The 27449-nt window shown below is 45.2% G+C and overlaps 3 protein-coding genes and 1 long non-coding RNA gene across 17 annotated transcripts in view; 2 read left to right on the top strand and 2 right to left on the bottom strand.

Annotated features, from left to right (window-relative positions):
• Positions 1 to 159: 159 nt before the first annotated feature.
• Positions 160 to 25359, top strand: TMEM269 (transmembrane protein 269). 8 transcript variants are annotated; one of them, XR_015157153.1, is made up of 7 exons: positions 160 to 241; positions 4716 to 4854; positions 9662 to 9759; positions 10429 to 10572; positions 11215 to 11415; positions 13209 to 13373; positions 13471 to 16284. XR_015157153.1 is itself a non-coding variant. In XM_086382848.1 (6 exons), the coding sequence occupies exons 2-6, from the start codon at positions 4763 to 4765 to the stop codon at positions 23915 to 23917; spliced, it is 672 nt and encodes a 223-aa protein (XP_086238974.1). In that variant the 5' UTR covers positions 160 to 241; positions 4716 to 4762; the 3' UTR covers positions 23918 to 25359. The 8 variants fall into 8 exon arrangements, 4 of the variants coding, with proteins under 4 accessions (XP_086238974.1, XP_086238983.1, XP_086239001.1 ...); XR_015157149.1 differs by having other exon boundaries at positions 16132 to 16284; XM_086382848.1 differs by lacking the exons at positions 13209 to 13373; positions 13471 to 16284 and adding an exon at positions 23781 to 25359.
• On the bottom strand, positions 20505 to 27324 carry SVBP (small vasohibin binding protein). 7 transcript variants are annotated; one of them, XM_086382928.1, is made up of 3 exons: positions 27280 to 27324; positions 26467 to 26616; positions 20505 to 20931 (listed from the first exon to the last, which is right to left on the bottom strand). In XM_086382928.1, exons 2-3 carry the CDS (start codon positions 26578 to 26580, stop codon positions 20845 to 20847), a joined length of 201 nt encoding a protein of 66 aa, XP_086239054.1. In that variant the 5' UTR covers positions 26581 to 26616; positions 27280 to 27324; the 3' UTR covers positions 20505 to 20844. The 7 variants fall into 7 exon arrangements, with proteins under 7 accessions (XP_086239054.1, XP_086239050.1, XP_086239056.1 ...); XM_086382924.1 differs by having other exon boundaries at positions 26467 to 26641; XM_086382930.1 differs by having other exon boundaries at positions 27270 to 27324.
• LOC147375124 (uncharacterized) lies at positions 22800 to 23787 on the bottom strand. Its single transcript, XR_015157278.1, has 2 exons — positions 23648 to 23787; positions 22800 to 23535 (listed from the first exon to the last, which is right to left on the bottom strand). It is a non-coding gene; the product is annotated as an uncharacterized LOC147375124 (long non-coding RNA).
• The window catches only part of ERMAP (erythroblast membrane associated protein (Scianna blood group)), a 34701-nt gene continuing 34157 nt past the window's right edge, over positions 26906 to 27449 (top strand). The window contains exon 1 of the mRNA XM_086382833.1: positions 26906 to 27051. The gene's annotated coding sequence lies outside the window, so the exon portion shown is untranslated. The remainder of the gene's footprint in view (positions 27052 to 27449) is intronic.

Genomic DNA, 27449 nt, shown 5'->3' on the forward strand with positions numbered 1-27449 from the left:
ACCACCCGCCTACCCGTGCTGCCGCTTCAAGACCTCGGGCTCCCCTGCAAAATGAGGCCCCTCTTCATGCCAACTAAAGCCCTGTTGCCCCTCCCCTGCCTCTTGGGGATTGTGAGCTAAGAGCCAGGGGTGAGAGGCTTAGGTCGGCAGCTCCCGCTTGCCTTGGCTGGCCCCTCCACCGCACAGGAAGCGGGGGGAGGAGTGTGGGCCCCCACCCCACGTAAGAATGTCTGGTCCCCAGGTAAGCATCCGCAGCAGCACGTGCCTCCTCCACGTGCTGTCAGCGGTGGGGGCGGGGAGCAGGGGTGGCAGGAGTGGGGAAAGAGCTGTCCTGACGTGTTGGCGCCCAGCCCCGGCTTGGTCTCTTCTGTGTTTTCACCTGGGCATCTTCGCCGTTGCTGCCATCCCGCAGGGCGCGAGGAATAGCGGAGAGGGAGGGACGAGGAGGAGCACGCTGATGTCTTCAGCTTGGACGGACCACCGTCAGGAGGAGGCCGGTTCTCTGTTGGGCTGTTGGCCTCTAGGGTAGCGGGTGGAGTGGGGTGGCCGCGGGGAGGCAGGTCGTTTCTCACACAAGTGGCTGTGCCCGTGGCTCACTGCCTGCCCGCGGGAAGTGTCACCCGGAGCGTTCTCGCACCAATGCTGCCGGGTTCCTGCGCACGGAACCCACCCCGCTGTCCTTGCTTTTCCCTAGAAAGCCCCGAGTCATACGCAACCCTCCCTACTCCTTTCAGGAGCAGCCGCAGCGTCTGCCGTTCCGGCTCGCTCACCTCGTTCTCCTCACCAGTTTCATGGCTGATTTCCTTTTCTTCAGCCTCTCCCCTTGAGACCACCCTCCACTCGCAACCCACATCTGAGCAAGACACCCTCCTACACCCTCTTACTAAATAAACATTACTGCCTAGTCACAGCGGCAATGCAAGATCACACCAGCTATCACAATGGTGTCCTCCCTGCCGGCTCTGCCTCCAGGCGCCCCTCTCCTTGGGATCCAGCCTCATTGTGCTTTCCTTCTTGCAATTTCCTTTGCCAAGAAGCTGCCCTCGCCACCGCCCCGCCCTCCCCGCTACCACCCACCCCTTTTGTTTATGCTTATAGAGTCGTAAATATCCTGTTGGTGGAGCCTTCCCCTGCCCCCCTCACAGACTTAGTCTTCCCGAACACACTCAGCAACCGGACAAACCTTTGTCCAATAATATTCGTCACACCGCCATCACTGTCCCTGCACACATCTGCCTCCCCGACCAGATTCCCAGCCTCCTGAGGGTGCTCTGTGTGCCCAGAACATGCAGGCCGGGCGCAGGGCAAATCAGCAAACACATTTTAAAGTGAATAATGGAAGATCATAAGCATCAGGTAGATGCTTGGGTGTGTTGAAGAGGCTGGATTGTTCGTTTGAGAAGGCTTCTCATGGGACAGACTGGACAGGCTTTGAGGGACTGAGTGCAGGGAGAGGATCCCAGGCAAGCACCAGAGTGCTCTATTAATTTAACAATCACCGAACAACTTCTATTGTCAGGCCTCATGCTGGGCACCGGGGGTCTCGGTCGGCACTCAAGTTCCTTTCCCTGTACTAGAGAAGGAAGACTACATAGGCGGTGCCAATACAGAGTGCCAACTGTCACACGGTGAGCAAGGAGATGTGGCAGTGCAGAGGAGGAGCACCTCAAGACTTGAGGGCGCGCCAGGCTTCCCAAAGAGGACCACCACCCAACCCGAGACCAGAAGGGGGCAGAGAAGGGCTCGAGGGGTGATGCAGAAAGGACTTGCATATCAGATGAAGGAGCTGAGCTCCATCCTGAGGGTGCTGGGAGCCACTGATGACCTCCAAGCAGCTGGGGAGCGACACAAGCTAGTCCTGCCGGCCACTGCTGGGCAAGGCCTCGGCTCTGATCCCTCCTCTGAGCCCCCTGACAGGCAGGACCCCTCCTCTATGCTCCCTCAGCAGCCTTGTGACCTCTTCCTTTCTGTGCAGGGTTGAAGCCTCTGCCAGACCAGGTTTTTGAGAGACAAGACCAGGTTTTAATCTTTTTTGTCCCAAGACAAAATGTTTGCTGAATGAATGGACTGTTCTTTTTTTTCTCTAAATTTCACCAGCCCTTACTCTCAGGTCCATATCCTTTCATACCTGGAGCCTATACATTATGCTGCAGATGGCTTTTAATTGGGAAAAAGGAGGCCCAATTCCAATCCCGGCTCCGCCATTTACTGGGACAAATTGTTTAACTGTCCTGAAACCTCAGTTTCTCCACCTGTAAGATGAGTTATCACCATGAACAGTCTGTAAGTCTCCACATGCATGCATGAGTCTTCTTTTCCTGAATAGACTGTAAGTTGTATGGTCCAGGCAGGTACCAAGGACTTTCCTCAGCACCTGGCTTGATCTGAGCTTACAACAAATACAAAAATGATCAGTCCTGTTGGTTGGTAGACAGCAGAGTACACAGGAAAGAACCCTTAAGGTGAAGTTGGAAGTCTTGTTCTGCCAGTTCTAGTGTGACCTTGAATGAGGTTCTTCTCCTCTCTGAGTCTTTGCTTTACCTGGCAGACCTCACAGGGCCATTGGAAACGGCAGAAATGAACATGCTTTGTGAATGAACAAGATAATCTGGTAGACAATTAATTGAACATTAATTAAACGGTGAAGCAGTATAGATGAGGTATGTCTCATAACTGTTGGACATACCCCAGGTATCTCTGCAGAGAGGCAGAGATGCTAGGATGCTAATCTTCCAGGCAACAGTAGGCTAGACTGGAATAGAGGTGTTTGGTCTTGCCAGCTGAGCCCTGAGACTCAGGACAGACCAGGAGGGAAGGGTTGACAGGGAGGGAACATAACTCTAGTCCTTTGCTCCCCTTCCCATCCCAGATTTGTCTGGCTAGCATTGCTTCCTGTCTTACGTTTTAAGGGAATCTGGCATGACAAGGTCTCAGGAGTCCCAGTGGCTTTGGGATTATTATAGCTACTGATACCCCTTGGTGAATAAAGCTGGCCTATGGGAGCAGTTAGTTCTGCTGTGCTGCCTGATAAACTTTTAGCTCTAAACTCCAAGTCTGGCCCCCTCTCACCCTATGCATCTTGGCAGCAGTATTTATGGGAAAGGACCATGACTTGTCTTAGCTCTTGCCAAGACCAGAAATGCCTGGGGCTGTACAGAGGGGCTATATGGAAGCAGAGTCTCAGCTTCCTCACCTCGAAAATGAGTGGGGAATAAATGAGAAAACAGACGTGGAAACACCTTGGAACTTGTATATTTTACTCAAGTGCAGGATTCTGTATGTGGGCAGTGTGTTTACAACCGGCGGGGCCTCCCTGTTTCAGAGAGCACTGGGGCTCTTTCTCTAAAAGCAAGGTTCACAATGCAGTTTATGTGTAAGGAGTGCACGTATTTGGTCTCAGAGTGAACACAGACACAGCAGGACTGTGAAAATGGCCAGGGCCAGCTGACCCCTGCTGCCAAAGGAGGCTGGGGGAGAGAGGAGGACGGGCAGGGGCTGCTTCTGCGTGGAAAGGCTGTAGCTGCCCCACTGGGAGGAGCTCCCTCATCACTCCCTGCCCCAAAGACCTCCTCCTGCTGAGATCACGCCCCTAGTAAGAAGCACCAGATTTAGAATCAAACAGGTGGAATTGATTCTACTCACCTAATATGTGACTGTGAGCAAGTATGTCCATTTCTCAGGACCTCAGTTTCCTCAACCGTGAAATGGGGAAAATTATAGTAGCATCTCCCCAGGTTGTCAGGATCGGGAGAGAGAATGTGGTAAGTGTCCTGTGAACTATCCAGCGCTGTCTGTCTTCATTTCGTGTTTCTCATCTCTTCCGCTGTTGGTACCCGGCCTGCTGCTGGGGGCTGTCTGAACTAGGACCCTGGGGCACCTCAGCCACACCCTCTCCTTCTAAGGGAGAGAGTGTGGCTGGAGGGGCAAAGGAGCCTGGATCTGCAGCAGGCCCTTTGTGCTTCCCTCCCATCAGGCAGCCTCTCGCCTCCTGGGCCACTCCTAGGGGTGAGGGGTTACCTCTTGCCAGTGTTTTGATTCCTGTGGGCTCACTCTAGAGTATTAAAAGTAGCTTTGCCTTCCCCTGTAGCTCAGTCGATAAAGAATCTTCCTGCAGTGCAGGAGACCCGGGTTCGATCCCTGAGTTGGGAAGATCCCCTGGAGAAGGAAATGGCAACCCACTCCAGTATCCTTGCCTGGAAAATGGGCTGCGGTCTATGGGGTCACAAAAAGTCGGGCACAACTGAGTAACTAACACTTAACACTTACTTACTTTGTAATGTAAAAATAAAGGAGGCTCATTTATGTTAAAGGTCTTTATGACAAGGGGCTCATCTCTCAGATTGGGGAATGGCCCATACCCCTTGGACCCTGGGCCATGGGGGTGCCAGGAGGGTTACTGTATGGGCTGGAGAGAGGTCTGTGCTGTAGGGCAAGAGGTGTCAGAGAAGGGTGGAGGCTGTGGTCATGATTCATAGCTACGGTTCATTCATTTTGCTATTGAACGTTCACAGGCATTCATCTTCAGCACCTTTGTCTCACCTCCTGGGTCTCCTCCATTAACCTGTAGTCTCCTTCATTCCAGCCAGTGAAATGATGTTGGGAGGGTGCAGTTCTGGGGTGAGGTCTAGGGGAGCAGGAGGTATCTGGTCCCTGGGGAGCTTCTTTTGGGACTCTCTGACCTTGGCAACCCCATTACCCTCTCTCCTGGGCCCCAGGTGAGTGCAGCAGTTTCTTCCTGACCAAAGAGCAGAGCCATCCCCAGATGAATGAATTTACCTGGAAGGATGTTGTCAATGCCTTGTCCCTGGCCAACATGTCCCTGGGGCTCTTCTCCATCTTCTGCAGCTTCTGCAAGTATGTTTGGGAGCCCAGCAAGCTCTTTGCCAAGAGCTGGAACCAATGGCATGAGGGAGGGAGGGATTTGTCTAGAGAACAAAGCACTGAGACATACAGATTGACTCGGGGCAGGAGAAAGTGCAGTGGGTTAGGAGTCAAGGGGCAAAGATCCTAGCCTCAGTTCTAACCACCAGCCTAATATGTGACCTTGGCTAGGTCATATCTTGAACCTCAGTTTCTCCCATCTTTTTTTTTTTTTTGCAGCATGTAGGGTTTTAGTTCTCCAACCAAGGATGAAGCCCATGTTCCTTGCATTGGGAGCACATAGTCTTAACCACTGCACTGCCAGGGAAGTCCCTCTCCATCTGTAAAACAAGGAACTATGATCTCTATAGATCTTTCCAGATATGGCAATCTAGAATGGTTTCTATAAGAAAATCAAGAGACTCCATTCCTGTAGCCTTTGCACAATCCTTGGGTAGGCAGGTACCATTAATATTTTTTTGATTCTTAAATTACAGCATATGACCTGGCAGAATAGTTAAAGTTAACCCTGTTCTGGAAAGTCTGAGACATGAGTATGGGTCCCCTCAAAAATTGTCAGCAAATTATATTTCTATGAATTGAATTGTATTTCAATGCCTTTGTGAAATCAGAGCTTTAAAGATAATCTCTTCATGGAGACTTCCCTGGTGGTCTAGTGGCTAAGACTCCGAGTTCCCAGTGCAGGGGGTCTGGGTTCGATCCCTGAGCAGGGAACTAGATCCTGCATGCTGCAACTGAAGATCCCACATAAATATCCCACATGCCACAACTAAGACCCAGCACAGTCAAATAAATAAATATTTTAAAAAATATAAGTTCTTTATCGGCTTCCCAGGTGGCTCAGTGGTAAAGAATCCACCTGCCAATGCAGGAGATGCAGGAAATGTGGGTTCGATCCTTGGGTCAGGAAAATTCCTTCCTGGAGAAGGAAATGGCAACCCACTCCAGTATTCTTGCCTGGAAAATCCCATGGACAGAGGAGCCTGGTGGGCTATAGTCAATGGGGGTTGCAGAGAGTCAGACACAACTGAGCGACTGAGTGCACACACACATACACACACAAGTCCTTTATAATATAAGCAACGTCCTCTTAATCTATTTGATTCTTTATAACCATTAGCAAGTAACTTCTCTGGATCTGTTTCTCATCCATAAAATAAGATGGTTTTACCTAAGGATGTTTAAGTTCCCTTCCAGTTTGAAAATTCTCTAAATCTAGGTTTGGGGGTCTCATAGATTGGGACATACCTGCAGCAGAAAATCTCTATCTTCTTAGTTGAACCTAATCTTCTGGGAATGTAGTATTTAAGGCCATGATGGTGGGCCCAATTCCCTTTAAACACATAGTGAAGTGAAAGTTGCTCAGTCGTATCTGAGTCTTTGTGACCCTATGGACTGTTTACTCCATGGAATTCTCCAGGCCTGAATACTGGAGTGGGTAGCTTTTTCCTTCTTTAGGGGATCTTCCCAACCCTGGAATCGAACCCAGGTCTCCCACATTACAGGGGGATTCTTTACCTGCTCAGCCACCAGGGAAGCCCCCCTAGACACATAAATATGGGTCTAAACAAAGGAAATTCTAAGGTTGTTTAGGGACAGCTGAGGTCTAGGGTCAGGCTCTCTGTTTGCTTTTGCTGGGCCACCCAAGCATTGCAGTCAGTGCGTCAACTTGGGTGTGGCCTCCTAGGGCAAGTTGGCCTGAGATTGTTATAGCTGCTTTCATAGGGGGTCTGGGAGCATGTGCTGGAGAGAAACACAGAATCCCTGAAGGTGGGATTTCCCTGGTGGTCCAGTGGTTAAGAATCCACCTTCCAATGCAAGGGATGTGGGTTTGATCCCTGGTCTGGGAACTAAGATCCCCCATGCCGTGGGGCAACTAGGCTGATGTGCCGCGACTAGAGAAGTCAGCTCCCCACAGCTACTGAGCCTGCGTGTCACTGTGTGCCACTAGAGAAAGCCTGCGCTGCAGCGGACATCCAGCACAGCCAAAGAGAAGGAATCCCCGGAGGTAGGGTGTGAAAGATACCTTGGCAATCATTTGGAGTGTCAAAAACACATGAGATGAAAACTGATAGAACTGCCAGCAGAATTTTATGGATCTGTTACCATAACTGGGTATTTAGCAGGCAGAAAATCAGAAGGATAGAGCTGACTAGTACCCTTGACCCACTGGATCTAATTGATATTTTATATAATATTTGATTCAACAATAGCAGAATATATGTTATTCTCAAGCTCACTCAGATAGACCACATTCTGGTCTGTAAGACATACTTTAACAAATTTGAAAGAATATAAATCATACGAAGTATGCTCTTAGACCATATGGAGTTAAACCATAAGTAAGAGAAAGATAACTAGAAAATTCCAAAGTACATGGAGGTTAAACAACTCATTTCTAAATAATACATAGACAAAAAAAGTCTCAAGAGAAATTTAAAAATATTTTGAACTAATTGAAAGTGAAAATACAACTTATCAAAATGTGTGAGATGCAGTGAATGCAGTACTTAGAGGGAAATTTATACATTGTACGCATATATTAGAAAAGAAATCTGCTCTTCCAAAGTCTATGTCAAGAGAACTAGAAAACAAGCCACAGACTGGGAGAAAATATTTACAGAGGATACATCTGATAAAGAACTATAGTCTAAAATATACAAAGCTTAAAATTCAACAATAAAAAAATAATTCAATTTGAAAAGGGCCCAAGAATTTAACAGACACCTCACCAAAGAAGATATACAGATGGCATTTAAGCACATGAAAAGATACTCATCAAATGTCATCATGGAAATGCAAATTAAATAACAATGAGATATCACTACACATATATTAAAATGACTAGAATCCAGAACACTGACAATAACAAATGCTTCTGAAGATGTGGAGCAACAGGAGCACTTACTCATTGCTGATGGGAACGCAAAATGGTACAGCCCCTCTGGAAGACAGTTTGGTGGCTTCTTACAAAACTAAGCATACTCCTAGCATGAGTCAGTGTGTCAGTGTTAGCTGCTCAGTCATGTCTAACTTGTTGCAACCCCATGGACTGTAGCCCGCCAGGCTCCTCTGTCCACGGAATTCTCCAGGCAAGAATACTGGAGTGGGTAGCCATTCCCTTTTTCAGATTTCCTGACCCAGGGATTGAATCCAGGTCTCCTGCATTCCAGGCGGATTCTTTATCCTCTGAGCCACGAGGGAAGCCCAACTTCTACCGTACAATCAAGCAAATGAATTGACAACTATGTTCAAAACCTGTACTTAGATGATCATGCTATTTTACTCATAATTGCCAAAACTTGAAAATAACAAAGGTATCCTTCAGTAGATAAATGAATGAATAAATTGTGGTACATCCAGACAATGGACTATCACTCTCCGTGTTAACAAATGAGCTATTAAGCCCTAAGAAGACATGGAGGAACATTAAATGCATATAATCAAATGAAAGAGGCCAATCTAAAAAGGTTACATATTATATGACCTCTACTACATGACATTCTGGAAAAGGAAATATGAAGGAAATATGTCTCCAAAAATATGGAGACAGTAAAAAGATCATAGTTGTCAGGAGAGTTGGGGAGAACATAAATAGGTAGAGCACAAAGGACTTTTAGGACAGTGAAAATATTCTGCATGATGTTATAATGATGGATATATGCCATTATACTTTTGCCCAAAACCATAGAATGTAACATCAAGAATGAACCCTAAGGTAAATTATGGACTTTGAATGATTGCAATGTGTCAGTGTAGGGTCACTTTTGGTATATACCAAGGCCAGAATGTATCATTCTGTTGAATGATATTGATAATGGGAGAGGCTATGCATATGTGAGAACAAGGGTAATGGATCTCTGCATTACTCTCAATTTTGTTGTAAACCTAAAATTTCCCTAAAAAATAAAGTCTTTGAAAAAACTGAGAAGAAGGAGGATCTAAAATCAATTACGTAGGCTTCCATCTTAGGAAACTAGAAAAAAAAAAGAGCAAATTAAATCCATAGTAAGCAGAAGGAAAGAAATAATAAAAATTAGAATAGAAATCAATGAAATTGAAAACAAGAAGTCAATCAAAGAAATTGAAAACAAATAAAGAAAATCAATGAAACCAAAATCTAGTTCTTTGAAAAGATCAATATAATTGATAAACCTCTAGCCAGGCTATCCAAGAAAAAGAGAAGATACAAATTATGAATATCAGAAATGAAAAATGAGCAATCATTACATGGACATTAAAAGTATAATAAAGGAATATTGTGAACAACTCTGTGTCCACAGACTTGATAGCCTAAGATGAAACAGATCAACTCCTTCAAAGATACAAAACTCACATTGGAGAAATAGATAATCTAAATAGGCTTGTATCTGTTAAAGAAATCATTTGAAACAAACCTTTCATTTTACAGATGGAGGAACAGAGGCCACAGTGAGATGGTTGTGTAGGCTGGGCTAGGACCTAGGATCTCCCTTGCCATCGAATACGCCTGGAATTTAGAATTGGAAGGGACCCTATTTCTTAATGATTACCTATAGAGGGCAGCCCTTTAAGAACGTGGGTTGAGAATACGAGTATGAAAGGGATGTAAGTCTGTGTGTGTGTGGTGTGTAAGGCAGCACAGATCAGAAAGGATGTGAGTTAGGGAGCATGTAGGAGTGTGTATATGTGTGCTGGCTAGCGTAGGAAGCACATTGGTTTAGCTGGGGCTGGGTAGGGGTGGAGTCTCTTTGATACTGCGAGAGAGCTGACCTGTTTGGCCTACGGGCCTGCACTTTAGGAAATGCTCCTGTGCCTCCTGGATGGTTTTGGTCAGCTTTCTATTAGACATGGCTATCGGGTCAGTGACCAGACACCTGAACATCTGCTCCGGATCCGGTGAGTCCAGGCCTCAGATTCATCATCCCTGACCCCGGTCAGCTCCCCTGTCCTGTGATATCCAGCGGGCTTCCGGCAGTCACCACCCCTGTTGAGTCCCTCTGAGTGTAACAGAAGCAGCCCTAGAACAGGAGTCTGTGAGCCCCGCAGCCTATATCTAGCTACTCTGCTGGTTCACTTGTGGGTCTCTGGCTGTCCTTCTCCTGGCCTTCACTTGGTTTATCTGCCCTGTCTCCCTCTCAGGGCGGATCTGGGAGTGGGAGCCATGGTTGTGGTAATGGAGGTGTGGAGAAATGAAAAATACCTCAAGCAGAGAAACTCACTTAAAATATAATAAAATATTCCCAAGTAAGATTTTGCTTGAAAAAAAAAAGGGTTCCATGTCATTAATTTGTTTCCAATTGTGGTCCAACCCTTGCATGTTGAAGAGCAGGAAAACTAAGACCTAGACAGAGAAAGACTTGCCTAAGGCCACATGGTCAGTTGGAGGCAGAGCCAGAAGGAGACCCCATTCTCTGATCAGCAGACCACCGCAGGAAGCAGCGTTGCCTTCCGGCCCCTCAGGGACCTGACAGCAGGATGCTGTCACCACTCCAGCTCCCCCAGCAGAGGGGACTAAGATACAGACATGAGAGCAGAAGTTCTTCTAACTTTGGCCTTCTGGAGCAGGAACCGAACTGAATGACTTCGCGGTCTTCACCACTTTTGGCCTGGCCTCAGCCCTGCTTCTAGGCGTGGATGGACCTCTGAATGGGTTACTAGCCATCATGTATGTGTTAGCTGTTTCATTCCGCCTCTGTTTTTATTCGACAGGTGAGTGGAAACCAGACTTATGGCTGAGGGTAGGAAACTGGAGGGGAGAAGCTGTTGGATGTCAGAAACCCAGGAGCAGTAATTGACTCCTCTCCTTCCCTCTATGGGCACCCTCTTCCTTCCTTCTCTCCTGCTGCAGGCTCACTGGAGGTTTCAGGCTGCCTTGCCTGAGCCCTGGTCTAGGGGGCGGGAACCCTTGGTTCTTGAACCAGCTGTGCTTTTTTCTTGTTGTGTGACCTTTGGATGGAGCACATGGCTTCACATACCCTAAAACTAGAGGTCATACTCCAGTTTCCCAAAACAGATGGGAAAACTGAACTCCAGGGAGGGTAATTGCCTTGCCTAAGGTAACAATGCAAGGGATTGCAGAGGCAGACAGAAAGATCTCAAAGGCCTCTTCTACAGAGGCTTCCTAGGGGCCAGAGCACAGGCCTGGTCCTAGCTGCCTGCTTTACCTTGCGGATCCAGCGCAAAACCCACACGTCAACTCTGAATAACTAAGTTCTTTACAGCTGGCCGCTGCCCTAAGAGTGAAGGAATTTGGAATATGGGGTAGGGAAGACCCAAAGAGAGAAGGGCTTCCTCCTGTGGACGCTTTGGAGCAGTGGGAAGCAGCTAACCCCATCTTTTCTTTCCCTGCAGGCATTCCTTTCACATACAAGGGTCTACCCTGCCCCTATGCTTCCTGTGTTTTGGCTTCCACCTCCCTCCTGACCAAAGGCAACACGTTCATTCTGTCTTGCATGGCCTCACTCATGATTCTGTTCATGATGGACCAGAGCTACTACCCACATGACGAAATCCTGGAGTCTGAGAGCTGGAAAAAAATAGTCTATCTGGGAGGTAAGTGAAATATATTGCTCTTAATGTCACTAGTGATCATTTGTTATCATTGCTGCTCATTGCCACCCTGTTTCTCACCCCGCATTCCCTCTCTCTCTCTTGCCCTGCTCTGTTTTTCTCCACTGAACTTGTAATATCATCCCCTGAAGTGTATTTACGTGTTTGTTGTCTATATACACCAAACCTGCCCCCCTCCACCCAGAGGCCTTTTTTTATTTGTGCCATAATCCCTAGTACTTAGGATTGTGCCAGTCACGTAGTAGATACTCAAGTAAATATTTGTTGGATGTTCTTAAGTTCAATAGGAATTTAGGAACACCTACCATAAATCAGATACTAAGAATCAAATTGGTAAACCAGACAAATACTTCCTTCCAATGGGGGAGTCAGACACCAAATGAATCATGGCAGAAATAACTAAAAATATATAGTTTTGATGTGTTGTGACACTGTAGCATGTTCTCAGAGGGCATCAGAGGATGACCTAATTTAGATGGGAATGCCTAGAGGGAACGAAACCTGGGTGAAATTGGTCAAAAGGTAAAAACTCCAGTTACAAGATAAGTAAGTTCTGTGCATGTAATAATGTACATCATGGTGTCTACAATACTGTACTGTCTATTTGAAAGTTGCTAAGATAGTAGATCTTAAAAGTTCTCATCACAAGAAAAAAAAATTGTAACTTTGTGAGGTGATGGATACTAATTAAATGTATTATGGTTATCATGTTGCAATATACAAAAATATCAAAGTTGTTGATATACCTTGGACTAATACCAAGTTATATGTCAGTGATATCTCAATAAAACTGGAAAAAATTAAAAACACATGAAAACTACAAGATGATTTGCCAAGCAGTGGGAGGGGTGGTTCGGAAAATGAAGTAGAGCTTTGTGAGTGCTCTGAGGCAAGGGGGTGGTTCAGAAAATGAAGTAAAGCTTTGTGAGTGCTCCGAGGCAAGGAGCCACCAGGTGCCTTTGAGCAGCAGCGTGCTGGACTTCTGAGAGAGGGCTGGCGACAGACAGAGGCCAGTGAAGCGAGCAAGCTGTGTGGGATTGGGGATTGGATCCTGGAGGCAAAGGAGAAGTCTCTGAAGGGGTTTCTGAGCAGCAGTTTTACACGTTTGCTTTGACTGTAATGTGGAGAATAGATTGTAGGAGACTCAGAATGGAAGTAGGAAAACCAGCTTTTTGTCACATGAAAGGTGATAGTGGGGGTAAAGATGAAGAGATGCGACATGAGTGTTGGAAATATTGTACAGCTGATATCGAGGAAGCGGTTCTGGGCTATAGCAATTGAGTAAAGGGTGCCAGGCCCTGAGGCCCTGGTCACACTGGGGCCCTGGAATATGTCTCCCTAAGATTTCCCTGATTTATGGTCTTCTTCAAGGAACATCGATTTTTCTTCTTTTAAAATGCACTCATGTGAACAGGATGACATCTATGCTTAGTTTATATGTGGGTCCACTTGGTTTGAAGCGGTGGCTCAGATGATAAAGAATTTGCCTGCAATACAGGAGACCCAGGTTCAATCCTTGAGTCTGGAGGAGGTCATGGGAACCATTCCAGTATTCTTGCCTGGAGAATCCCATGGATAGGAAAACCTGGCAGGCTGCAGTCCATGGGGACGCAGAGTCAGACATGACTGGGTGACTAACACTTTCACTTTCACTTGATTTGAAGGGTTCTGGGTTCCATCCTGACTCTCCCCTTTAAGTTCACACCCTTTCTTCTGTAGCATTAGCACCCACAGCTCTGTCCAAGTTCTAAGTGCTGGCTCCTCCTGTGTCCCAGTTGGCAGAGGCACAATGAGGGGAGAAGATACCTGGTTTGGAGCTAAACAGACCTGAGTTCAAGTTCTAACTTCAGCACATATTAGTTGCCTGAATTTGAGCCTGCTTTCATCTATAAGACGAAGCTGATAATCCCTACCTTGCAAGATTCTTGAGATTAAATGAGGTAATGTATATAAATCCTCCGGCACAGTGTGTCCTATAAATGGAAATTTCTTAGCCCCCTTCTTCCCTCCACTCACCCTTCTCTTATCTCATTGCAGCAGTGTTTCCTGCAGTGTTCTTTATAGACACCATTGATCCCCTCTTCTCAAAATTGATGGCACATTGACAGCCTTCCATGGATTATCTGTGCTGTGTGGGTAAAGGGGGAGACTGAACCTCAAAACCTGACACCGGTTGATACTGAAGCCCTTCTGGATAGATTTCAAAATGCCTGCTGTGGATATTGGAGCACAGCCAGTCATCTTTTTAGACCAAGTTCCCTTCTCCCCGCAAGAGCTCTGTACATCTGAGGAGCTGCTCTATGGCTACTGAGACCTTTTTCCAGGACAACTTTGGTTTAAAATATTATCTCATTAACTCAACAATCAATGACTGTTCTCTGGATGTAGTATTCCAATATTCTAATACCTTTCTGTAACTGCTTCTTATCCTTAGACGTGGTTTTTTTCAGGTCCCATGTTCTGATTTCTCTTGAGGAATATATGCTGGTTCCTCCTGTGGAAATGCCATAGACTATACACTCCCTCCCTCCATCTGAGCTTTCTGAAGCAGTTTGTGTCTAGTTTTTAACATCCAGGCAGACGAGGGATTGAATCAGGACCTTGTCCAAATTATATACCCTTTGTTTCCTTATCTGAAAAAGAGACTTAATCCTAAATCACAGGGTAATTCTGAAATGCGCATAAAGTACTTTTTGTAACCTACCTAGCAGACTGTCTAGTGCAAAGTGTGTGTGCTTGTGCTCTATTATGTACAATTCTTTGTGACGCTATGGACTGTAGCCCACTGGGCTCCTCTGTCCATGGGATTTCCAAGGCAAGAATACTGGAGTGGGTTGCCATTTCCTCCTTCAGGGGATCTTCCTGACCCAGGGATCGAACGTATGTTTCCTGCTTTGGTAGACAGATTCTTTATCATTGAGCCACCTGTGAAGCCTCTAGTGCAAAGTAGATCTCCACAAATGTTGGTGCCCTTTGGTGGTAAATCTGAGATTGAAATTGTGTTGCGGGAGTGGAGCGGGGGAGCTCCCTTAAGACCACCCCTGGGTCAGTGCTTCTCTAGGAGGACTCACAGGGTTCTGCAGAGAGTCACACATATAGCTCAGATTTGTTATAGCAAAAGGATAAAGCAAAATCAGTCAAGGGAAACTTGAAAGGAACCAAGTCTGGAGGGAACCAGGTGCAAGCTTCCAGGCATCCTCTCCCTGTGGAGTCACACAGGACACAATTCTCCAGCACTGAATTATGACACTGCTTGTGAAGGTCTGTCTTCTAGGAGGCTCTTTAGAGACTCAGTGCTGAAGGCATTTACAGGGCTGGACACATAGGTCCCCTCTGCCTGGCAGTGGTTTAGTTGCTCAGTTGTGTGCACCTCTTGTGACCCCATAAACTGTAGCTCTCCAGGCTCCTATGTCCATGGGATTTCCTAAGCAAGAATACTGGAGTGGGTTGCCATTCCTTCTCCAGGGGATCTTGCCAACCCAGGGATTGAACTTGAGTCTCCTGCATTGGCAGGCAGATTCTTTACCACTGAGCCCCTAGGGAAGCCCCTCCCCTCTGCCTAGCATGTACCAAAATTCCAGACTTACACAGAAGGAAATCAATGTTCTGCATTAACTACCTCGCTTGTATAACCAGTTGCTCTCATCAGTTTTTATCAGTGTAGGAAGCTTTATTATTCAAGATTCTAGGCTCTTGGCCCACCTTGCAAGCAGGATTTTCTAAGGATAGCAGTCTTAGGCCTGCTATGTTAACTCTTTTCCACATGTGTATAATACTGTATTGACCCCTATCACATGTTAAACTTGAAACAATATGAATATACTTTTTTTTCCTTTTCTTTTTCTAACAAGAGATCCAGGCAACTCAAATGTATTCTTGGCTAAGACTGATTTCTGATCTGAGTTTGACAACACAGAATCTGAGATGGCATTGTTGTTGTTCAGTTGCTCAGTCATGTCTGACTCCGTGACCCCATGGACTGCAGCACGCCAGGTTTCCCTGTCCTTCGCTATCTCCTGGAGTTTGCTCAAACTCACCCATTGAGTTGGTGATTCTGTCCAACCATCTTATCCACTGTCGCCCCCTTCTCCTCCTGCCCTCAATCTTTCCCAGCATCACAGTCTATTCCAATGAGTTGCTCTTCACATAAGGTGGCCAAAGTATGGGAACTTCAGCTTCAGCATCAGTCCTTCCAATGAATATTCAATAGTCAGAGCTTCCTCGGTGGCTCAGATAGTAGACAATCTGCCTGCAATGCAGGGGACCTGGGTTTGATCCCTGGGTCGGGAAGATCCCCTGGAGAAGGGAATAGCTACCCACTCCACTATTCTTGCCTGGAGAATTCCATGGACAGAGGAGCCTGGTGGGCTACAGTCCATGGGGTTGTAACAAGTCAAACACAATTGAGCAATTAACACTTTCAGAATTTTTGAGCAATTAACACTTTCACTTTCAGAATTCCAGAGAATAGCAAGGAGAGATAAGAAAGCCTTAAGTGACCAATGCAAAGAAATAGAGATTGCATTAGATTGTAATTATCTAGTTACACGAACTTCATAAAGGTAAGGCTCATGTGCCAATGGTTTTAGTGTGAGTAAAAATTGGAGGCTGGAAAGATGGGGATTGAACTTAGAGGGTGGAAAATACACATAAGACAGCTTCATAAAAATTGAGTGTTTGCCTTTTTCCTTCTTCCAGGTGTCATCATGCTGTTTTTGTGTCCATTCTCGATAGCTGCTTTTTACTGCCTGACGTGGTCACTCTCCTACATCTTCTTTCCAGATGCTCTGTGGGGCAAGGCAGCATGTCTTAGGCCATGGTACTGAAGATATTAAACAGCCCTACCCACTCCCACTGGCCTCTGTGGGGTTTCTGCCAGCATGGTGGGCCAAAGCTTGCCTTACCCTCATAAATCTGTCCTTGTGTCTGTGTTGTGCAGTGCTAGATACATGTGGCCTTGAACCAGAGCAACCCACAGTAGGGCCAGTGGCCTGTACTTCTTCCTCTTTATTCAGGATTCTGAATCCCTTGGTGACAATAGTTGTTTGTGTCATACAGAACAGATTTTTCTCCAAGCTAAACTTGGGCTGGGTTTGAGTTCTAGTTCTGTTACCAGCTATGTGACCTGGTGCACTAAGGTTTGTCCCCTGGAAATGAATGAAACCCTTCAGAATTGGTGTAGCCTCCACCTTGTCCTGCCTGAATGTAATGACTCCAGTGCTAAGGTGGGGCTTACTAATGGGTTTCTTACATTTATAGACTCTGGCTCTGTAGAGCAGAGCTGATAGCAGGGCAATCCTGTTGCCCCATTTATGTGTAGGATTTTGCAACTTAATATTTTCTATTTTCACAATTAAAACTTATGCCTTTTGCTTTGTTTAGATTAGACACATTGGCATCTTGAGGGCATCATCTGGCCTCCAGGATCTCATTATGTGTGTTTTTTTTTTTTTCCCTAAGCTCTAAAAAATACTAAACTCAAGATATTCAAAGCACACTTCACATTCTAAAATCCAAATTGAATAGAAATAAAGAGAAGTGTACGGAACCCTAAAGTGGCATGTCACAGAGAACTCAGGCCCACTAAAAGTCACGCTCGCAGCACTGCCTCTGGACTCCCGCCTCCGGGTGGTGTGCTAGAGGATTATTGGCTCATTCTGCCCCTTCCTCGGCCAGCGCACCAGACCACCTTTACCTCAGGTCTAACTTATTGAAGTTTGCAGAACAATATACATTGCAAGTATGCACTAACTCTAAAGTTATATGAAAAAAGTCCAGTGAGGTCCACATTGCTCCGATTTGGCTCTAAAGGAAAAGACAGCACCCTCTTTTCTCCATGGCTTTCTGTTCATATCTGTTACAGCACTTACATTTTTTTTCGTGGATAGATGAATAGATATGTTTCTTAGATTTTTAAGTTCCTTCAGTTTACATATTCATGTTTCTGCTGCCTGCCACAGCGGTGCCCCACACTCAGAAACATATACTTTGTAGATGAATTGATTTGGTTGTGCATTCTAGTGAGTTCTGTACAAGGTTAGAATAATATAGTAGGAATCTTACAAATATACATGGGCTCAGACATTTCAGTGTGATGCCCTTTAATACTGAACCCTCATTTCACTGTTGCTATCCTTCACCAAAATATTTTAGGAATTCTAAGATGATAACTGTCTTCACATATGCTCTTAGAGGTCAGCACTTAGCACAGTGCCTAGATATAATAGGTGCTCAAAAAATACTTATTTTGCTCGAGCCAACCAAATTTAGTTCAAAAACCTAATAATATTTAATATTAGCCAATGATATCCTCTTTTTAAACCAAAACCAAATTAGCTATTGATTTTGGCCTCAAATGACTTCTGGCTATTTCTAGAACTTGAACTATGTTCCAAGGAAGAAGATGCAATTCTGAAAGAGGATTTCCATATCCATTCTGAGCCATAGCAGCAGAGCTGAAATAAATATGTAGACTTCCAGAGGAATACTTTGAAAGGGAAAATACACTTTGTACTTTGTTTATAACAATAATAATCATACTGCTGCTGCTGCTGCTACCAAGTCGCTTCAGTCGTGTCCGACTCTGTGCGACCCCATAGATGGCAGCCCACTAGGCTCCTCTGTCCCTGGGATTCTCCAGGCAAGAATACTGGAGTGGGTTGCCATTTCCTTCTCCAATGCATGAAAGTGAAAAGTGAAAGTGAAGTCGCTCAGTCGTGTCCGACTCATAGCGACCCCATGGACTGCAGCCTACCAGGCTCCTCTGTCCATGGGAATTTCCAGGCAAGAGTACTGGAGTGGGGTGCCATTGCCTTCTCCGAATAATCATACTACATCACCTCAAACAAAACTTTAGGTTAGCGATATGAGGATAGTTATAGATCAGTTGAGAGCTGACAAACTGTTAGACTCACTAAGGAAAAAAAAGAGGAGGTACCAATAAACTCAACAATGAAAAAGGAGAAATAACAATGGATATGACAGAAATACAAAAGATTAGATCAGCTATAAATCAACAAATTGGACAACCTAGACGGAAGGTCTTCCAAGAGTGAATCATGAAGAAATAGAAAATCCTAATAGATCGATCACTAGTAGAGACTGAAACAGTAATCAAAAACTTCCCCCAAACAAAAGTCCAGGCCCTGGCGGGGTTACAGGTGAATTCTACCACACATTCCAAGAAGACTTAATATCCTTCTCAAACTACTACAAATAACTGAAGAGGAAGGAATACTTCCTATTTTATAAGGCCCACGTCACCCTACACCAAAAGCAAACGGAGAAAACACACAAAAAAGGGAAATTACAGACACGTGTCACTACTGAATATAGACACAAAAATCCTCAAGAAAATATTGGCAAACCAAATACACAATATATTAAAAGGATTAAGTGGATTGTTAAGATTAAGGGATTCTAGGATGCACAAACCAATGTCCTACACCACATTAAAAAAAATTATGTATAAAAATCACATAATCATCTCACTCGATGCAGAAAAAGTGTTTGATAAGATTCAACACCTATTTATGATAAACTCTCAATAAAGTGGGTATAGAAGGAATGTACCTCTACATATTCAAGTCCACATATGCAAACACACAGCTAACATTATACTAAATGGTAAAAAACTGAAAGCTGAAACAAAAGCTTCATGAAACAATATCCTCACCACATTGATATTTTAAAATCTGTTCTGTTCTTTCTTTAAAAACTTAAAAAAAAAAATTTATTTGGCTGCACTGGGTCTTAGTTTTGGCATGCCGATGTTTAGTTGCAGCATGTGGGATCTACCGGCATCCCCTGCATTGCAAGGTGGATTCTTAACCACTGAACCACCAGGTAGGCCCCTATTATTTAATTAAAAAGATAACCTAGTCATAATTTATTAAACTGATTTGACAACCACCTACAGTTTGCAATACTAGAACACTTCTCTAGGATAAACTATATCCAGGGCTGTGACATGTTAATACAAGTAGTTCCCAACTAAGGATCAGAATCTTTCCAACCAACACTCATATATTAATTGGTTATTTGAAATTTGAAACATATCCCATGAAGTAAGGTAGCTGGGAAGTAATATTTACTGAGTAGTTATTACATACATTATCTTACTTATTTCTTGATGAATGATCTTGAGAGGAAGAAAATATTACACAGATGGGAGAAGAGTGAGGCTTAGAGAGGTTAATAACTTATCCAAAGTAGTAAGAACTATACTTGACCCCAAAACAGTGTTCTTTCTAGTATACTACATCATTTCCTTATGTTTATGATGACAGCTTACTCCAAACCCCCATTCCAACAAAACATAAAACTGAAAAATTTGCATTCAGTCCAAATTCAATAGGACACTATAGAACCTAATGACTACTTATGGGGATAATCTGTGTAAAGGTTATCCTTAACTAAGACTTAGGCTCTCAGAACACATTCTCCATAGGGACAGCAAGTTCCTTAACATCACGGTTTATTGCCAAAATAAGCATAGGAATGGGAACAGAATTCTCAGTGACTTCAGAGCAGTGGGGAGACAAAGAGGAGGCAGGAATTGCTGGAGATGTTCCCAGGACCACTAGGGAAAATACAGGTATTTCTAGCGCAGAGAGTAACAGAGGAGGCAGTGTTGGCTGTTGTACGCTCTGAGTAATCAGCCTCATTTCCATGCATATTCTGCTTCTATGCCCAATAAAATACAAAATGAAAAACCAAAAGCACTTCGCTCCCCTCCTCCCCTTGTTGGTACAAGCCTCCTGCTAGCTCTCCACATTCATAGGGTGACAGGAATCTTAGCTTCAAGGCTCTGAGTAGTGGCTCATCTGGGAGTAAAAGTCATATATTTACACCTGTATAGCTAAAGACTTAGGATCTACAGGGTCTGCAGAGCCCTAGCCTCAGGAAGAATGAATCTGGAAACAGTCATGTTCTTTCTGTCCTCTCACCTCTGTTCCCTTCCTGAAGGAAAAAGGCTCCCCTCTGCTCATGTCAACTTTTCCTACCTATTACATTCATTTTGACTACACTTTCTTATGACTAGGCACCCCTAAAGTATGAGCAAACAAACATTTTATTAGTATTTTATTTGTATTTTTGGAGAAGGTTTACAGTTTCAGAAGAAACACTGATTTTTTTTTCAAACAATAGAAAAAGTTAAAAAACAAAAGAATGTATTGTCTTAGAAGAATAGAAGAAGTCTCTTCAGCAAGTAATGGGCCAATTCAGATTGGAGGAACTAGTGAAGCAAGTTACATACAGGAAGTTCTGATTTATCCAGTTTCAGGAATAACACAAATCTCTTCTTGTCTAGCTGTATAAGGCTCCAAATGGGCCATCTCAGCTTAAAACTGGTAACACGCTCATAAACAAAGCTTCCAGGGTCCCATCTAGTGTGAACGCAGGGGTGGTTCACTCTCCGGGAGGCTGCATCTGTTTACAGAATTCATCAAACTGCTGCTGCTCCAGTTCTGTCATGACTCTGTTGAGGGCATAGATCTGAATGGGAAAAAAAGATATGTTAACAATGGAGGCAGCTGCTCAACCTGTCTTCAGACACCACAGGCTGTGTCATCTGAAAATGCCAGAACTGCATCAGTAATGCAGGGGCAGTGATAAAGCAACTGGAGAGGCAAACATTAGCTCCACCGGGGAATCAGGAAAGAAGCAGTGAGGCTTGACCTGGCCTTGAAAGGACTGGTAGGGGATTTCCCTGGTGGTCCAGTGGTTAAGAATCCACCTTCCAATGCAGAGGATGCAGTTCAATCCCTGGTTGGGAAGTTAAGATCCCACATGCGGGGCAACTAAGCCCATACACTGCAACTACTGAGCCTGTTCACTCCAGAGCCCATGCTCCGCAACAAGAGAAGTCACACAGCACTAGAGAAAAGCCTGCATACCTCAACGAAGAGCCCGCAAAGCCAAAAAAAAAAAAGAGTTGGTGGGATTTCCCTATAGCTCAGATGGTAAAGAATCTGCCTGCCATGCAGGAGACCTGGGTTCGATCCCTGGGTCAGGAAGATCCCTTGGAGAAGGAAAAGGCAACCCACTCCAGTATTATTGCCTGGAGAATCCCCACGAACAAAGGAGCCTGGCGGGCTACAGCCCATGGGGTTGCAAAGAGTCAAGACACGACTAAGAGACTAACACACACAGGATTTAAACAGGTAGAGACTGGGGAAAGAACCCAAGTGACAGAACAATGGATTTTATGATTAAATGTAGAAGCACAGCATTAGTTCTAGAAACTTCAAGGATGCTAAATACGAAAGGTTGGGGAGCTAGAGAAAGAAAGAAAGGTATGTTAGGCTCTTAAATGCCATACCAAGTAATCTGGACTTCATCTGACCAACTCTGGAGAGATAAGTGTGCAGGGAAGAAACCTGATTATATCTGTGCTTTGAGAAAGAAAACTGAAGACCATGTGAAGGATGCAGTCAGGGAGGGGAGATCACAGGCACTTAGGAGACATCTGTTACAACAGTCCAGGTAGGAGGGAGTAGGAACGTGACCCAGGGCAGGCAGTGCAGGGAGAAGAAAACTGCAAGAGCCATTCCAAGGTGAAAGGCAGGCTATCTACCTTATTGCTTCACCCTGCAGTAATTCATCAGTCCATCAAAGAACCAGAAACAACATAAAACTTCCAAATTTGTATAGAGGAAAAGGGTTATGTTTGTGTGTAGGGGATAAAATTTGAATAATCAAAAAGAAGAGAAGGGAAAAAACCCTTAGAAGTGAGACAAATAAAAAATATAAAATAAGAGCAGAAATTAATGAAAAGGCAACCAAATGTACAACAGAGAGGATCACTGAAACTGTAAGATGGTTCTTTGAAAATTCTAAAGAAAACTGCAAACCTCTGAGACTTGCGACATAAAAGGGAGGCTGCACGAATATTATCAGAATTAAAAAGAAGTCATAATTACTGATACATGTGTGTTAGTTGCTCAGTCATATCCAGTTCTTTGCAACCCCATGAACTGTAGCCTGCCAGGTTCCTTTGACCGTGGAACTCTTCAGACAAGAATACTGGAGTGAGTAGCTATTGCCTTCTCCAGGGGATCCTCCCGACTCAGGGATCAAAGCTGGGTCTCCTGCATTGCAGGAACATTTTTCACCCCCAGGGAAGCCAGAGTAGAAATTAAAATTTACAAACTTTGTGTCAATAAGTTTGAAAACTTAAATGATACAAATTCCGAGGAAGAGTAAAATGATCAAAACTGACTAAACAGAAAGCTTGAATAATCCTACAATCTTTTTTCCCCCAATTTTTAAAAATTGTGGTAAGATTCTGTAACCTTCAAGGAAAATAGAACTTCACACAGTGATAAAAACACTTTTAAACAACTGCAATGATTCTCACAATGTATGGTTAAAATGGTCACAATTTATGTATGTTTAACAAACACAAATAAATTTGAATGGTTAAAAAAACATGCTCAATGAACAGGGCCAGTCATGGAATATGGTAGCATACATAAAGTTTAGAAACACGCAAAACTAGATGATACGCTGTTATGTTATACAGTATTATTTAGGAGTACACATAGAAACAGTAAATTAATACAGAACAGCAAGGGGGTGATTAGCATAAAATTAAGGACTGAGGGTACGGGTACTGCTCGTGGGAAGGTTGGAGACATGGCCAGAGAGGCCTGCCAATGTACGGTCATGTTCTATTTCTGTAGTTGGGTGGTAGGGTGTTTGTTTTATTCATCTTCTTCAAGAGTACAAAAACATTATATATATATTATCTATATGTATTATATATATTATTATGTATTAAGTGTATATTTATACTAAGCAGAGAAAGAAGACTTAAAATGGGTCAAGGGTCCAAGCCAAGGAATGAAAGACTTTCAAGAAAGAAAGGGTCATCAAAAGTTCTAAATGTTGCTTCAACTGCCAAATGGGCCTCTGTGTCCATTCTCCCCTCTCACTTCCTGGAATGTGGCATCTATGCAAAACTGAATGGAAACTGTGTTTCTGCCTCCCTACATGGGCTCCTGTCACATTCTTATCTCAGGAGGTTGCATTCCAGGCCAAACAGATGAACTAGCAGCTGTGGGGCAAAGCTGGAAGCAGGGAAGAATGTCAAGAGACCTGTTTAGAGACGTCCGTATCCTTCGCGTCAATTAACAGGTGTGGACACTCGGGAAGGAAAGCTCCGCAGGACGTGTGGGGTGGGGCCAAAAAAAAAAAAAAAAAAAGAGACCTGTTTAGATGGCAGCCCTGCCCCTCAGTCCATCACCACCTAGGGATTCTGGTCACCATACCTCACTTTAAATGATGATAATGCCTCCTACCTCACAAGGTCACGTATGTTATATCTCCCATCTTTATTCCAGGATGGATTTACAAAGGTCAAAGTGGGAGCAACCGTAATACACACCAGTATGAAGATTACATGTGGTCAGGCACGTGCCTGGCACATCTGAGGGGCTCAACAAGTGCCAGCTGCTACAACAGTGCAAGTCCAATATGACAGCTTAGCAAGTCAGCACAATTCAACTTAGACTGAGCACAATAAAAGCACAGACTCGTGGTAACCAGCATTGCCATTTTCGAGTGCCTTCTCTGGGGCAGGCACTACATGCTTCAGATACACCATTTCTACTTACAACAAATTCATGTGACTGATGTCATCAATCCTCATTTTACCAAGGAGGAAATGAAGAACCGAGGTTCAGAGAGGTTAAGTATCTTGCCCAAGTTGACCTGGGAAGAACTGGAACTTATGGAGGAGCTGGGATTTGAGGTCAGACAAGTAAGTGCAACCCATGAAAGCTCACCAACAGGGTGTCAATGAGTGCATGAACAATGTCCTCAATAACATCTACCACTGCAGTGTGCACAAAGCACAGTTTCCTAGCGCTGTTTCTTATAGCAGTTCTCCAACTTTCACCAAAGTGCAATGCAGTAAAATCATCTGGGGGCCTGCATCCAGGGGGGATGCAGAGGTGAAGTAAAATGGGAACAATCTGTTGGAAGCCAGGTCCACAGCTCTCAGATAGTCTGACTTAATCCAAAGGCAGATTTCAGTTTATAGATTAACTTCAAACACACTATTAAGTTTACTCATTATGATAGCCTTCCTCACTGAATGCAAGCTCCACAAAGGCAGGGACTCCTCCATGCCCACAACAGTGCCTAGCATGTAGTCGCAGTTCAATATCATTAGTGACTGGATCAGATTAACAAAAATTTAAGGTCTGACACTATTAAGCACTGAAAAAGAAGTGAGGGATGAGAACCCTCTTATTCTGCTAATATGGGTACAAATTTGTATAATCTCTTTGAAAACAATTTGGCAACATCACTGCAGATGGTGACTGCAGCCATGAAATTAAAAGACGCTTACTCCTTGGAAGGAAAGTTATGACCAACCTAGATAGCATATTCAAAAGCAGAGATATTACTTTGCCAACAAAGGTCCGTCTAGTCAAGGCTTTGGTTTTTCCTGTGGTCATGTATGGATGTGAGAGTTGGACTGTGAAGAAAGCTGAGCGCCGAAGAATTGATGCTTTTGAACTGTGGTGTTGGAGAAGACTCTTGAGAGTCCCTTGGACTGCAAGGAGATCCAACCAGTCCATTCTGAAGGAGATCAGCCCTGGGTGTTCTTTGGAAGGAATGATGCTAAAGCTGAAACTCCAGTACTTTGGCCACCTCATGCAGAGAGTTGACTCATTGGAAAAGACTGTGATGCTGGGAGGGATTGGGGGCAGGAGAAGGGGACGACAGAGGATGAGATGGCTGGATGGCATCACCGACTCAATGGACGTCAGTCTGAGTGAACTCCGGGAGTTGGTGATGGACAGGGAGGCCTGGCGTGCTGCGATTCATGGGATCGCAAAGAGTCGGACACGACTGAGCAACTGAGCTGAACTGAACTGAATAACTGAATAAATTTGAAAAGTAGAAAAGTAATTCTACTTCTAGTTATATTCGCCCTATAGGAATTCCAGTACAGGAGTCAAAGGAAACATCTAAAGGGTTTTCACTACAGCACTGTTTGTAACAGCAAAAAAAACCCTTATAAATCATTTAAACATTCATCACTGGATGACAGGGTAAATATACTAAGTGGCCTCACAAAGTAGACTACTATAAACAGTGATGAGGAATAAACTAGATTCTTATATTAACATGAATAATCCTAAAAAACGTAATGCAAAATAAAATATATGCAGTTAGTTTAACGTAAGATTTTAAAACAAAAACTTTTATATTGTTCAAGAATATCTACTAATATAGTTGAGTGTAAAAGTATTAAAAAAATCATGGTTGTCCATAAAGAGGGGAAAAATGGCATAAGACAGGAAATGGAGAGAGGGGATTCCAAATTTACAGGTAATTTTTATTTATCTTAAAAAAGACTACATGCAAATATGACAAAATGTTAAACACTGCCAATCTCGGGTGCTGAGTACCCAGGTGTTTGTTATAATATTCTGTTTTTCTGTATTTTGAAATTTCAAAAAAAAAGAAACAAAAGAAATAGTGGGGAAAGACCAGAGTGAGCTTTTTCCTGATATTAAATACTAAAGTAAAACATTCATGTAAACAGTCAAATGGACTTTTAAGGGCAGACTGAACAGAGGAACACAGTGCTGAGTGTAGAGCTCAGGCCTCCACTTCTGATTTAGGAGCAGCTACTCTCCAGGCCAAATCCAGGCCATCCGTGCTAGGGTGTGTGACACGCGTTCTTGGACTCCCTTACAGGACCCTCCCTCACAGGGCCCTTCTCCTACTCCTCTCTCTTCCTTCCCTCAGGACCCCACCACAAAAGCTCCGCATCGGGGTCACCAGGAGACCACCTGGGACTGGTCGGGGTTGGGGTGGGGTTCCTGACACTTGGCATGTGACTCTGGTCTGCCACCTCACCTTCTGGTCCTCAGTGCTCTCCTCTGAACACCTAGGAGAACCCTGTTTTTGGCTGGAGGCAGGCGGAGCTCTCCTATACCATTCTCCGCTCTCCCTATTCCAGCATCACCTCCAGCAAACTACAGGTACAAGGGCCCTCCTCACTCTCACCTCTGCTCTCTGTCTCTGCTTCAGCTCCTGCTGGGCTGATTTCTGCTTGGCCTTCTCGATTCTGCTGACAGGCTCTTTAACTTTGGGCTTTTCTTTACGTGCAGGTGGATCCATGACTTGATTTCCGTATACTTCTTAGTAAGCTCTAACCTGGATGGTTCAGAGGAAGGCTGATCTAAAAACAAAGAACGAACGAATGAACGAACTCCCAGAAACTTAGGCCCTACCTCAGCTCCTTCCTGAGGCAGAGGGGCCCAGAGGAAAGAGCGCTGCATTGGAGGAATAAGACCCCTACTGCCACCACCTCACTGAGTGTCTCTAGGCGAATCTCACCCCCACTCCGAGCCTTAGTTTTCCCCATCTGCACAGGACAACGGTCCATTCCCTGGCCCCTCCCACCAGCTGCGGTATGAGCACGAAACGCCAAGAGCACAGTGAACGGTTTCCTACACTCGCGGGCTGCATCCAGCGTGGCACTGCAGGACACCACGGCCCAGAGGGACCGGCCAGCCGAAGCGTGGCGGCGGGGAGCCCGAGCATCACGCGGCCGCCAACCTCGGGACCCCACCTCTGTCCTCCCAGACGGTAACAGCTTGCCGGGCCCGCCCTCCGCCACTGCCCCGCCCGGGGCCCAAGCCCGGCCCCAGGGGAGCTCCCCTCCCGCCGCCACCGCCCTCTTCGGGTACAAAATGGCGGCGGGAGGCGGGCGGCGGGCGGCGCTCGGGACTCAGCGCCTTTCCTCCCCGGCCTCAGGACTCCGGCCCCGCAGCGGCGCGGACAAGGCCCCACGCGTGGACCCTCACCTTCCCCTACCTCCTGGCCTAGCTTCTGAGCCTGCCGCGCCTCGGATTGGGCGGGGCCTGGGGGCGGGGCAAGGAAACGAAGGGCGGACCGGCGGGCCTAGGCCCCGCCCACAGGCCAGTTTGCGCGGGCGCAGAAAGCTCAGGAGTTGGAGCTGGGGCTGGGGCCCGGGCCGGGGCTGG

Source organism: Bos grunniens, chromosome 3, assembly GCF_055505025.1.
Source record: "Bos grunniens cultivar Pamir isolate PY7600 chromosome 3, Bosgru_T2T1.0, whole genome shotgun sequence".
Lineage (NCBI taxonomy): Eukaryota > Metazoa > Chordata > Mammalia > Artiodactyla > Bovidae > Bos > Bos grunniens.

Bases quoted from the DNA above. Each gene is read 5' to 3' on its own strand.
- TMEM269 (XM_086382848.1), top strand. From the start codon at position 4,763: ATGAATGAATTTACCTGGAAGGATGTTGTCAATGCCTTGTCCCTGGCC. The intron at 10,573-11,214 runs GTGAGTGGAAAC...CTTTCCCTGCAG, and splicing joins CCTCTGTTTTTATTCGACAG to GCATTCCTTTCACATACAAG. The intron at 11,416-23,780 runs GTAAGTGAAATA...TCTTTATTCCAG, and splicing joins AAAAATAGTCTATCTGGGAG to GATGGATTTACAAAGGTCAA.
- SVBP (XM_086382928.1), bottom strand. From the start codon at position 26,580: ATGGATCCACCTGCACGTAAAGAAAAGCCCAAAGTTAAAGAGCCTGTC. The intron at 20,932-26,466 runs GTGAGAGTGAGG...TTTCCCATTCAG, and splicing joins AGCAGAGACAGAGAGCAGAG to ATCTATGCCCTCAACAGAGT.